Source organism: Lygodium microphyllum, unplaced genomic scaffold, assembly GCF_053477565.2.
Source record: "Lygodium microphyllum isolate KBCC unplaced genomic scaffold, Lygodium_microphyllum_v1.1.10 scaffold_280, whole genome shotgun sequence".
Taxonomy (NCBI): domain Eukaryota; kingdom Viridiplantae; phylum Streptophyta; class Polypodiopsida; order Schizaeales; family Lygodiaceae; genus Lygodium; species Lygodium microphyllum.
The window spans coordinates 64,960-79,031 of NW_028229761.1; the positions used below are offsets into that span (position 1 = coordinate 64,960).

General features: G+C 43.6%; 1 protein-coding gene across 1 annotated transcript in view; it reads left to right on the forward strand.

The window, feature by feature from the left end:
• LOC148008191 (ubiquitin homeostasis protein lub1-like) overlaps window positions 1-12,591 on the forward strand; it is a 69,652-nt gene extending 57,061 nt beyond the window's left edge. Inside the window, exons 11-14 of the mRNA XM_087674434.1 lie at window positions 12,028-12,116; window positions 12,199-12,271; window positions 12,389-12,448; window positions 12,524-12,591. Of these exons, the coding sequence (XP_087530560.1) occupies window positions 12,028-12,116; window positions 12,199-12,271; window positions 12,389-12,448; window positions 12,524-12,591 (290 nt within the window). The remainder of the gene's footprint in view (window positions 1-12,027; window positions 12,117-12,198; window positions 12,272-12,388; window positions 12,449-12,523) is intronic.
• Window positions 12,592-14,072: the final 1,481 nt, after the last annotated feature.

Here is a 14,072-nt window from a genome sequence, read left to right on the forward strand (position 1 = left end):
ATGTCAGCCTACAAAGATCAACGTGAATCAATCTAAGAGGCTCCTCCGCTCTATGTGTAGACTGCTGAGGAAATGGAGCACGGTGCTGCTTCCCGAGCTGACAGGCTTTACAGACATCTCGAGCTAGTTTCAGGCGTGGAAGGCCCTCAACTAGCTCACGGCGTGGCAACTCATAAAGTGAGTCTTAACCAATATGCCCTAAGCAAAAATGCCAAAGACACTCATTTTGCGTAGGCTCCCGAGATGTGGCTAAGGCCTGGAAGCTATGGAACACGGAGCCTTCGGCGGTCAGCTCGGCCAGAAAGTGTCATGTGGTATAGGCCATTAAGCTGTGCCTCACCGCGAGCAATCACTAAACTAGTCAGAGAGTCAAGGACCTCGACTGTGGTCGCTATAAAGAAAACTGCTCGCCCCAACCGGCAAAGCTGCTGAACATATAACAAGTTCACCCCAAGCTGAGGGACATGATATACATACATTGTCCAGCGAAGCCAGATCCGGACCCTTGTCAGTGGCAAAAGTGACGAACCTTGAGCCTGAATCTTGACTGAGGAGTTGTTTCCTACATGGACCCGCTCGGCTGTAGGGGCTCGGGTACGGAAAATGTCCTCTATAGGAGTCATGTGATGTGTAGCTCCACTGTCCACAATCCAAACTGGAGCTGAACTGCTCGACTGAGACGAGTGGGCCTCTGCAGTAACCTTGTCGGGAGGCAACTCACAGATATGGACGAGACTCGCATCTGATGTCTCTATGGAGACGATATGGACCTTTGCAGACTAGTCAGACAAGCCCTCTGGAGTTGAGAACATTGTCGATTGAGATGACTGTGCGGTGGCAGTGTGAGTCTGACCTTTAAACTGCCCCTTGCCATCATCCTGCCTCCCCTGTTGGGGGTTGCCCGACTGAGGGGCGGGGGTCTGAGACTAAAGTTTTGATGCTGTGCCTTGTGTCACTCGTCGTCAAAATGGCCAATCTTTTGACAATGTTGACAATACTTATTCTTTTTAGGTACATTCTGCCACCCAGGTTTGAGTTGTGACTGGGAGTTTTCTTGAGAATCCCCAGATTGATTTAGCTTTTGAGTTTGATTTTGATTTTGAGTGGAGGTTTGGTTTGGTTTGCCCTTCCCTTGTTGCCCTTTCTGAGAATGAGCAAGAAGAGCCCCCTCTGAAGAGGAATTCATATGAAACTGATCGAACAACCATGCGTAACGCAATAGCTGACACTCAAATTCATAGAATGTAGGCATGGTAGGCTTTGAAACTATTCCTTCCACAAAATGAAGTATTTCTTGGGGAGTTTATTTAGGAACAATGTGACCTGATCGTCAGAGGACTTGGGAGTCCCCGTAGTGGAGAATTCAGCGAGGAGACGCCGATACACAGCCAACTTGACTTTCAAGTCATCCCGGTCAGTGATTTTGAAAAACTGAAGCTCATGGTCAAGATTAATACAACGGGTCCTATCTCGAGCCGCATATCGGTCAATCAAGTGTGCCCATCGCTCTGACGCTAAGTCAAAATGCTGAAGCTGAGAATGAAACTCTGGCAATAAGCCCTGTATCAGCTCGACAATAGCGGAGGCATTCCTAGCCTTCCTTGAGCGGATGACCTCGTAAGAAACAAATGCGGGATCGGGTTGGGGTTCCAACCCTTGCACTAGATGTTGGGAATAAAGGGCCATCGTGCTTTTTATATGTGCAGGTGTGAATACACCCTTAGCACATTGTACTTTCATACATATATCTATCTAAAACCTAAAGTGGTACACTCGTCATTGTATCGAAAAAACGTGTTCACTCTCTACTTTGCTCACTCACACTCTCTCTGTCTCCCTCACTGAGTGTAAGGTCTGTCTACCTCTATCTCCGTGCCTAATCGATTCCTTCAAACTGGTATTAGAGCGTAAGGTGCTGAGTGTGCTGAGCACGATCGTCAGTCAGGCTGAGGCAGTCGTGAGCTGCAGAAAGCGGACAAGCTGTGGAGAGTGTGCGAGGGCCAGGCTCTAGCTGTGCGACAAGGCTTGTGGCGATTGGTAGGCGATAGGCGACACGCATCACGGTCGACTAGAGTAGTGGGTAGCAGCCGTCGTGTGGCAGGCCGTGAGTGACCTGCAACAGGTGCTTGGACCAGCGGGCGACGGTGACGGGACTAGTGGGCGACGGTGACAGTCAAGCGCTGACTAGCTGGTTTGTCTTTCCGTAGACCAGCGCGCGACGGTGACGGGACCAGCGGGTGAGCGTGCGACAGGGAGGACGAGAGACAGGCCTGATGGGTCAATGGACCCGTCATTCGAAACTTTTTTTTTTCAAAAAAATCCTTTTCTCAAACTCCTTCCTCTAACCGCGGTTCACGCGTGCAAGCACAAAACATCAAATTTGTGCAATTTTGGCCCAGAAAGTTGGGGCTTTGCCAGACTGAGCATTGTTCGTGAAAAATTGAGGCATCTGCGTTGGAATTGTAGACATTGTGTGCATTTGAATTGGGCATTTCTCCAAAATTGTTGAAAATTTGCTCATCTGAGTGAAATTTCTCAACATTTAACCTAGACATTTGGGGCTTTTCCAAGATTTGGGAAATTTAATGTAGGACAAGCAAATTTGTCTTAGAAATTGCAGGAATTTGTGACATTTTGTCCCCGACATTTGGGGATTTTCGTGTACATGCACAAATTGGGCTGAAATTAACCCAATTTCTCGACATTGAGGCACATTGGATCCCGTGCAATTTGGGGTTTTTGCAATTTGGGCAAAATTTGTGCAGCATTTGGTCACTTTATGTACATGCAGGTTGAATTCCGCGCAATTTGGACATCAACACTTGGTGAAATTTGGGGGTTTTGCTGAAATTGCTTTACTTTGGCAAAATTGGACAGTCCTATGCATGACAGAGGAAATGGAGATGTGTGTTTGACGCTTTTGAGCACAAAAATTTGGGGCTTTTGACCGTTCTTGTCAAATTTTATGCCCGTGGTTGCACGTACAACAGAAATTGCAGCTGAAATTTAGGGATTTCTCATGTAATGTGATGCACATGCCCTTTGGAACAGTTGTAATCAGTTGGATAATGCTGTAGCACTTGGTTTGGTGCTTCTGAAATCTGACTTACAGATCTGAAATCTGTACTTCTGCGTGGTCATTTATTGCTGATTGGTACTTGTTTGTACCTTGGTCACTCGGGTGACAATTTCGGCCTGCATTTACTGGTTTTCTGGTCACTATTGAGCTGAAAACCATGGCTGGCAGCAATGACAGCAGTAATTTGATGCATATAAAGAAGCTTGAAGGCGCACATAATTTTGCAATGTGGCAAAAACAGTGCTACAATATCCTGTTACAAAAGAAGCAGGCAAAGCCGATCAAAACTAAAGGGGCAAAGCCTGTGGACATGGATCAAGACGATTGGGATGAGTTGAATGAGCTTGCACGCTCAACCATAGAGCTATGGATTTCTGATGCCTTGCTCTTCAACATTGAAGGTTTGGAATTTGCATATGCTATATGGACTAGACTGGAAGAATTGTATGCACAGAAGAGCGGTGCAAGTAAAGTATATTGGCTGAAAAAGCTTATGGATTTGTGTATGAAAGAAGGTACAACAATGTCTACTCACTTGAGTGAGTTTAAATCCATTTTCAGCCAGCTGGTTGCCTTGAAGTTCATGATTGATGAGGAATTTAAGGCTACTTTCTTACTTTGCACTCTACCAGAGAGTTGGGATACATTCAAGACTGCTATGAGCAATTCTAATGTGATCCTTTTGTATGCTGATGTAGAGAGTGCTCTACTTATGGAAGAGATGAATCGGCAGAACAATGCATCTAGCAAGTCTTCTAGTGTTTTGCATACTAGGGGCAGATCACAGCAAAAGGGCAAATATGATGGCAAGGGATGCAGTAAATCACGTGGCAAAGATGTTGAATGCCATCATTGTGGCAAGAAGGGTCACTTTAAACGTGACTGCTACAAATGGAAGAAAGAGAAAGGAAAAGGCAAGAAGACAGATGATTGCAAGGAAGAGAAGAAGGACAGTTAGCCTAAGAAGAGTAGTGTAAAAATTGAAGAGGTGAATGTAGTCACTCATGATAGTGATAGTGGGAGTGACGTACTCTTTGTCTCTTCATACTTTGTTGCACATGCTTTACTTGCAGATACAGATGATGACATGCATACTTGGATTCTTGATTCAGGTGCTTCCTTTCATGTCACCCCTCATCGTGAGTGGTTTTCCGCATATACAGGGGGTCGACATGGTGTTGTTCATCTTGGGGACAACTATGCATGTGAGATTGCAGGTATTGGCAGTGTGTAGTTTCAGTTTCAGCATGGCTCTGTCTTTACACTTCAGCATGTACGGCATGTACCTCAGCTCAAGAAGAGCTTGATTAGCACAGGGCAGCTAGATGATGATGGTTTTCATACCACCTTTGGTGATGGAAAATGGAAGATTTGTAAGGGATCTAGGGTTATTGCCAGAGGTTGCAAGAGTGATACGTTGTATCCACTTCATGTATCTAGTGTGCGTGACCATGTTGTTGCCGTGACCGAGTAGCCAAGTGTTTCTTTGTGGCATGGCCGGTTGGGACATATGAGTCAAATATGAATGAAAGTGCTTTCTCGTTTGGGTTACTTGCCTTGTCTTCGTTATGCTGATTTTGAGCACTGTGATGATTGTATTTATGACAAATATGCACAGACTTCTCACAAAAAGTCTCTTTCTTTGAAATCTTCTCCTCTAGAGTCAGTACATTCAGATGTATGTCAAATGTCAGGATTATCTTTAGGGGGAAAGAAATATTTTGTCACCTTTGTTGATGATGCTACACGGAAAGTATGGGTTTACCCTATTTGTAGCAAGGTTGAAGTGCTTGACAAGTTTAAAAAATTGTTGGCATTGGCTGAAAATCAGATAGATAAGACACTTAAGTGTCTTCGCTCTCACAATGGTGGGAAATATGTGTCCAAGGCCTTTCAGGAATTTTGTGAGAGCAAAGGGATAAAGAGGGAGCTCACTGCCCCTCATAATCTGACCCAAAATGGAGTTGCAGAGGGTATGAATTGGACCATACAAGATATGGTCCGTACGATGCTGTCTCATGCTGCATTACCTCATGGTTTTTGGGCAGAGGCTGTTATGACAGCCGTTCACTTGATTAATTGGTCACCAAACAGGTCTTTTGGGGGGGGTGGAGTTCACCAAGAAGCGTGGTCGGGCAAGCCACCTTCATATGCTCATCTAAAAGTGTTTGGCTGCGAGACTTTTGTGCAGATTCGTAAAGAAAAACGTAGCAAACCTGAGCCAAAGTCCTGTAAATGCATTTTCCTAGGATATGGTGACGAGGGTGAAACGGGGTATAGATTGTGGGATCCCGAGAAAAGGAAAGTAGTACGCAGCAATGACGCTATCTTCCGGGAAGATTACATGCACAGACAACCCGAAAAGACTGAGGAGGTACGTAGGGTTGTATTCCGGGAAAAAATACATTTTGGACAGCAAAATGTGCCCGTTATACAGCAGCAAATACCTGCTGTAAATGAACCTGTAAATGCAGGAAATGATGCTGGAAATGATCAACGAGCTATTGCCCGTGAAAATGAGCCATTGCATGTGCAAGAACAGCCAGGACAGCAAGCTGTTAATGCTGATTTGTAGGCTGAAATGCCAGGACAGCATGCTGAAAATGGAAATTTGCAGGAACAGCCAGCAAACAATGACCATTGGGTTAGGAGATCGTCTAGGGCTACTAGACAGCTTGACAGATTTGTTCCTGGTGCAATTAATGTGGCTTGGTATGTCATGTTGACAGACTATGGTGAACTGTCTTGCTTCAAGGAAGCAATGGACAGATAGGAAAGCAACAAATGGTATAAAGCCATGCTGTCAGAGATGGAATCTCTTGAAAAAAATGGCACTTGGGTCTTGGTGCAATTGCCTAAAGGGCAGAAAACCCTTCCATGCAAATGGGTTTACAAAATGAAGGTCACTTCTGGTTCCTCACCAAAGTACAAAGCAAGATTGGTTGCAAAGGGGTACAAATAGGAGCATGGAATTGACTTTGATGAGATTTTCTCTCCTATAGTCAAGATGACTACATTGAGAACCATTTTTGAGGATATGCAGCTCATACGGATGGATGTAAAGACTGCGTTTTTATATGGTGATCTGCATGAAGACATATATATGTAGCAGCTTGAAGGGTTTGTTGAACAAGGGAAAGAAAAAATGGTATGTAAACTCAAAAAAAGTTTGTATGGGCTGAAACAAGCACCAGGAGAATGGTATCATAAGTTTGATATATTCATGCAGTCCCAAGGCTTTCATAGAAGTCAAGTGGATCACTGCTTGTACACCAAGAAGGCAGCAGATGGCAGCCTGATTATCTTGGTTTTGTATGTTGATGACATGTTGATTGCTGGCAGGGATACTCATGCCTTGGTTTCATTGAAGCAAAGTCTTCATGGCAGCTTTGACATGAATGATTTAGGTGATGCAAATCACATTCTTGGCATGCGAATACTCAGAGATAGATCGAAAGGTTTACTCTATCTATCTCAGCAGGAGTATATCTCCAAAGTTTTGCAGCATTTCAATATGGAGGGGGGGGAAACAATTAGGGTTTCATTGCCTCCATATGTGAAACTCAGTGTAGAGGATAGTTCTATATCTGATGATGAGAAGGCTGAAATGGCCAAGATACCATATGCTTCAGCTGTTGGCAGTTTGATGTATGCTATGGTTGCTACACGTCCTGACATTGCTTTTGCAATGGGAATGGTTAGCAAATACATGGCAACCCTTGGCAAGAAGCATTGGGATGCAGTGAAAGGTATTATGAGATACCTCGAAGGCAAAAAGGAATTGTGCATCTGCTTTGAAAAGCAAAAGGTATCTGTTGTTGGCTTTACGGATGCAGACTATGCTGGTCATGCGGACTGCAGGAAGTCGACTTTTGGGTATGTGTTTACTTTCACAGGAGGAGCGGTCTCTTGGATCTCCAGGCTACAAAAGTATGTTGCATTGTCTACTACAGAGGCAGAGTATGTAGCTGCCACTGAGGCATGCAAGGAGGCTTTATGGCTTTCACGTCTGGTGGGAGAGCTTGGCATCACAAAGTTACCTGTTCTCCATTGTGATAGTCAGAGTGCTATCATGCTAGAACGGAATCCTGTGTTTCATGCAAAGACAAAGCACATATAGGTGAAGTATCACTTCATCAGAGATGTACTTGACAGCAAGAGCATTGAGCTTGTCAAAGTGCATACAGATGATAATCTTGCAGATCTTCTCACGAAGGGTATTCCAGTAGAGCGGTTTGCTCATTGCCGACAAATGATGGGAGTTGGATAGATATATTTATTTCAGCTTTGTACATTCTTAGACTTAGCTGATTCTTTTCTCCTCTTAAGACACATTGCCTTTAGGTGGGAGGTTGTTGGGAATAAAGGGTCATCACGCTTTTTATATGTGCACGGATGTGAACACACCCTTAGCACATTGTACTTTCATACATATATCTATCTAAAACCTAAAGTGGTACACTCGTCATTGTACCGAGAAAATGTGTTCACTCTCTACTCTGCTCACTCGCACTCTCTCTGTCTCCCTCACTGAGTGTAGGGTCTCTCTACCTCTATCTCCGTGCCTAATCGATTCCTTCACTAGATCCCATAGGTTCTGTGAATCAAGGACATGTTCTCATCAAATTCCACCAAGTAGTAAAGTTTGACCCGTTAAAACGAGTCTTGTCATTAAATGCATTCTTGGCAGAAGATAAGCTAGAACCATGAGGTGTCGGGTGGATGGAGTAAGATGATGGTGGAAAAGATGGTGGAGGCGAGAGTGTCTGATAAGAGTAAGGAGGGTGGAAAGAGGTGGGTAGGTAGAAGTAGGCTGTGAGCGTCTAATGAGTGCTGATTGATGCGGAGGCACTGGAACATGAATGTTTTCATAAGGTGCCGGTGTAGGTGGAGGCACTAGGACATAGTAGCCTTGTCCAAAGTAAGGCTAGGTCACAGCATTATGACTAGAAGGTCTAGTAGGCAATGCCATGGAGGTAAACTGTGGAGGCAACTGATCCACACTCGGGAGAAACTGAGTGGGATACCTAGGTTGCAATGATCCCGAAAGTGTGTATAAGGTAGGTGGAACACCAGCCGGCTGAGGGAAGGATGAGGTGCTAAAGGATGTGCCTATGTTTCCATACCCCCCCGGAGTGATGTGCGGTGCGATATGAGGTGTCTAAAATGGAAATGTAAATGGTGTAAATGGAAGTGGTGAAGCAACGGAAGAATGTGGTGGAATGGGTGTGTTTTGAAAGTGAGGTGTATGAGGTGCATATTCTTTTTGTTCATTTTTATCATTTAAGGACTGAAAATGAAACTGTGAAGATGATGATACACCATGTAATGAAGTGAAAGGAACACCAAATATATATACTGCAGATGATGGATTTATTGTTCGCCCGAGATAAATGGACACCCACCTTTCCCATGGGATTAGATGTACTATTGGCCAGTTGCACACCTCCTCACATCAGCTAGAGATTGAGATTGGCAGATATAGATCCATCCCACCAAAGGAGTGCTTATGCCAGATATGCCAAATAGAGCCAGAGACAGAGGAGAATTATATTTGCCACTGCGCAGCGTGTTATGAGGTTCGTGGTCATTTCCACTGTCTCTTTAGAGACGGATTTGGACCACTTTCCAGAGTCATGGATTTTACCGATCAGCGATGCCTTGATCTCTTTCTTCTTGAGATATGACGGCTTCCTGACATGCGCCTCAGGAGTACAGCTGCTCTAGGACACGGACGCCCTTCACAGAGGCAGCTCATAGACTTCTTTGCAAAGGAGACTCAGAAGACTTCAATACAGTTACAGCCACAGTCCATACACAGACAAGGAGTACTGATTGATTGAGCCGTTCAGTTTAGCCGATCCAGACGTCCTAGGCCTCGACACAGACACCGACGACACCTTCATAGGTGGATATAGGGGATTATTGCTCGGGCTAGAGCTAGGCCCTCCATACCCATATGAGATTGTACCATTTGGAGCTCATTGTTACTAGATAGAGCTCTATGTTTTACACATAGCCATAGTTAGTTTCCTTTCTTATTTTGCTTTGTGCTACATATTTTGCCCAGACAGTTGTACCATCATACATATGATTGTAACTCATGGTCTCATAGGTCATTTTGGCCTTTTGTAGACGTTAATATATCATTTCATTTCATTTCATTTCTCATTAATACATCACCTCTCATTTTGTGATTGAGTTGCCGTGCATCGATTAATTCATTGATCATCTTTCATTCTCTTTCAATTAATCGCACAATTCCTCCACGTATGGGCCAACACATACTTGAATGTGGCTTGTAAATAATCCCAATATCCCCTAAAATTGTAGAATAAGATCAGCTCAAGTATGATGTACTGTGTCAACATGGGAACATGGAGATGTTATGTGTGAAGTTGAATGGGTTGTATGACAGATTATTCCTTCCATGAATTACACTTATCTACTAATGAAACTTTAAAATGTGGACAAGTAGGGGGTGCACAAAATACATGACACTTGAATGGGGAAGACCCACTCCCTATCATGAGAAGATGATTGTAGGTCCCTCGGTACATGATGCCAGGAAACTTTTTGCTAGAAATCTCAATTCATGTACACCAAACAAGATGTTTCTCTGATGTAAAAATTAACCTGTTGAAATGTTCAGCTTCTAGACTTTTACTTGACCGATTTCAAAGTTTGCATAATCTTCTCCTAGAAGCAGAAATGGAACCATTGATAATGATGACAGCTGAGTTGATGCCTGAGTAAGATTCTCTTAGTGATTGATGAAGCTAGATCAGGGCTCCATAATCAGTTCATGTTGCTTCAGGCTGAATGCCTTTCAGTGATGTTTTTCAGGCTGTTAATGGATCTTTGGGGATTTTGGGTGTTCTCTTTTTTGAAGCTTTATCATATAAAGTAATTTTGCAAAAGCATGCTTTAAAGGATGAAAGATTGAAAAGCGATGCATATATTCAACATCCTGAAAACCAAGGTGCTCCTGTTCATGCTAATTTAAGGACGATAGAAAACTACTTATTTTACTTGGAATATGTTTAGTTGCTAAATTGACTTTGCAGAGAATAAAGAATAAATTGTAGGACTTGATTGGGCTTGATATCTAAGCATCTCTGAAACCTTGATCTTGCATTGGTATGAACTGTCCATATCTCAGAAACAACATACACTTAATAATCAAGTCATTCCTGGAGCTCAATAGGGGGAGGCTGGCCATTGGACTTCCACTCCTGAAGTCCAATAGAGGGTTTCTGGACCCCCTTGCATGTATTTGTGTGTCTACTCCATTTTATCCATTTACTCTTTCCCACTTAATTCAATGGTCAAGTCCAGATAGGCTATCTCTTGACCATTTGGACTACTTGCTAGATCTCTTCCACTGTCTAAACTGGAAGCCTACCAATATCCAATATCTATCATAGCTTCTCATTTGGAGGCTTTACAACTTTGGGCACATGGAACACAGGTGGGTAATTGAGAGGGGGGCATTTTGATCAACCTCTAACAAACCCATGTATCCAATTTTGAATTCACGAGGTATTGCAGATCCATCTATTGACTGCGATTCTCATAACCCATGCATGCGTTTCTGAATCCTGATCCACTCATATGGTTCTTCCCTAAGCTTGCAGTTTTCATAACTCATCCGTCATGGAGTCCTAGTTGGGTCAATAGACTCTTGTTCAATCCACCAGGATGCAGGCTATTTGCAAAACAGACTAATTATTTCTAGATCCTGATGGGATTATACTGGTCCATATTTAAGACGAGGCATTCACTTTAACCCAAATGGATCTCTTGATTCCATGGGGCATGCCCTTCTATTAGAACTGTGAATCCTCCTGTAGTAATACTGTTAGTCTCCCACTAGTCTCATCTTTGAGCTCTGGAGGGTCACAGAGACTCGTTGAATTTTCAACCTTGCACTGATTCATCCTTCATAGTCCTCTTCCTCAAACATCACCCCCCAAAGCCATAGGGACTCTTGTGTGGAGAAAGCGAGTTTCCAAAACAATTTTGTTCTCATGATTCAAGACTTAGTTTATTTGAACATGGATAAGTTATCTGCATAGTTGTCAAGTACAAAAGGTACAATTCAGTAAGGTACGATAAAATATGGCACTAAATGGTACCTTAGGTTTTATAAGGCATAGATGATAGAACACATGTTTAAGCCAAAATAGCAATGCAATTACAGTATCAGATGAATACAGAGGGTAAAAAGTCAAAATCTCTATGGCATATGTTGCATGCACAACATGCATTAGGAGTAGTTAGATCAGAGTAGATACATTAAAAGAATGGGTAGAAAACAGCAAAAAAAGGGCAGAAATGGCCAAAAATCGTCATTTCAACAATCAGATGCATGGCAACAGGTGGGAAAAATGTGCAGTTTTATGGTATGAATGTGTATGGATACGTACCATACTGCATGGTATGGACTGTCCATAGTACATGAGTGCGACTTTGATTATCTGATCTTAGTCATGGGTAGTAACAACATGTCCTTTTGCAGTTAAGGATGTGAGATGCAAAGAAGATTGACAAGGATATTTAGGTTGGTGGATGCTTTTTGGTGATTGAAGGAATATTTAAAATTAAACTACAGTATGCCAATTGTTCACTAGGTTTAAATGAAGCTGGAGTGTGTGACTTTGTCCAGAAAAAGGACCAGCTATATATATGACATGAATATCTGTTTGGCTGGCATATAAAAACTTCCGAACAAAAACCAAGTGGAATTTTAAGCTTCTAGTTCCTGCACTCATCATCATTACATGCTTGCTTGGGTACACACTAGCTTGGTTTGCTTGCAAACTTGAACTGTTCTGGAATTTCTATAGGATATACATAGAATTTCAAGCTTCTCAGGGGCTGCACATTATTCTAGACTGTTGGCCTCATACTGTTTATTGAATATAATGGTTTGTGTGTGCCATCAGGAACCAGAAATGGTCAGACAAAGGTAATCAGGGAAGGAGATAATGCTGTGGCATATTCTTGGAATGCAAAGGAGTTTCAGTGGGACAAGGTATGTGCACAGAGGTTTATTCCATTGTGGATTTTTTAAACATGTGGCTGATGACATGACTTTTAGCAAAATTTATAATCAGATTGGGGAAGTGGTTGATGGTCCAGAAAGTCACGAAGGAAGACCAACACTCAATGGAATGCAGTACGATTATGGTAAGTTGCATTGTATCTGATTTTTTTGCGACTTCAGTTTGCATTTATTATTGAACGGTCACAAACTATTTCCTCCTTTTTTTTTCATTGGGGGTGGTGGCTTTTGATGGGCTGCAGTATTTGATGTTGATATTGGTGATGGTGAACCGATTCGGAAGCTACCATTCAATAGAGGAGGTATTATGCCTTCAAACTGTTGCCTCTCAAATGATTCAAGGTGTGGGTTTTAAAAATTCTTAACATGCAATTCAGGTCCTTCTGACATGAAGTTTTTGAGTGAAAAACTTATAAATTTTATAGTGCAAGCAATACGGGGTTGAGCAAAAGGTGGAATGAGAAGTTGAGACATTATATTATCTCTTGTACATTTGTGTCATACCAGCAATAAGTTGGCTTCCTTTTTGCAATCTTGCTACCCTAATTTGGCAGCAAAGATGGGTTTGAATTAAAGATGAAAAAAGTACAGAAACAACACGGTTGGTGCATTTTCAAAATGATCTGGCAGCGAAAATGCAGCAGGAGGAGCCACATGCAATCTGGTTTTGGCTGATGGAGGGTCAAGGAAAAATTGGCAGCAGCCTCTGGAGTGAGTGGTGAGGCCTATTAGCACACAAAGTGCCTTGTATAGAACATATTGGAGCTAGAAGAAGTCTTTTGGGCATAGGAAATGGCGAAAATGCCTTTTTTGGGCTTTTTAATGAGTAAAAAAGAATGATAATTAAAAAGTGGATATTTTCAGTTGTTTAATGAGCCAGCCTAAACCCAAACAGCCCACCTCTCCTTCAGATCTGGAGACACAAGGATGGACGGAAGCCCTCGCAATAAAGCCAAAGCCAAGGAGACTTCCGTGCCTGCAGTACTTGTTGACCCTTCTATCTTGCTAGACCTCCTCCATACTTATCTGCGTTGTCAAGACATCCTTGGATATGCCAATTTCCTGAGTTCCTATTAGCCCCAAGGGTCGGCAGCCCCATAAAAAGCAGCATTGCCACAGTGCGCCTGCGACCATTTGGCCCAGCTGGCCCTTGATGCTAGTGGTCGCATGATTACTCCATGGGACTGCAAGTATCTAGGATGTACTTTCAGCCTTGCAGATGGACCCTCCTTCTCATGGGATGCACCATACAGGCCCAATCCTTTTGCAGTGTTGGGAGATTTCTTTGAAGACGGTGTGCTACAGACATTGGCTGCCAAGGCCTGGGCCCATGCGGCCAAATCTCATGTGCATTCTTGAGCATGTGTCTGCTTAGTCTCAGGGTGCCTCTTCCACACTCGTCCTCTTGTGTCTGTTGAAACCATTGTATCTGGTTGATATATGATGGCCTAGAGCCACACTGTTCTTTATAATCTTGTTTTATCTACTTTTTTTCGTAATTAATATAAATTTTCCATCACACAGAGAGAGAGAGAGAGAGAGAGAGAGAGAGGAACGCGATGGCGGGGAGCGAGCTCTGAACCCTTCTCTGCACCCGTTGACTCTGCGCCCATCGTTTTTGCGCCTGTCGCACGTCCTCTCGTCGCGCGTCTGGCCTGTCTAGCCCGTTGCCGCAGTCGCCTGACCCGTCCGCGCCCGTTCGGACCAGTCCGCCTTGGTTTGCGCCGTTTTTGTCCTTGCATGTCCTCTCGTCACGCGTTTGGCCCGTCTGGCCCGTTGCCGCAGTTGCCTGACCCGTCCGCGCTCGTTTGGACCAGTCCGCCCTGGTTCGCGCCGTTTTTGTCCGCCCTAGTCCGAGCTAGTTCGTGCCTGCTTGCGCCTTTCGCCCACGTTCACCTTGGTTCGTGCCCTGTCCCCCTGCCCGAC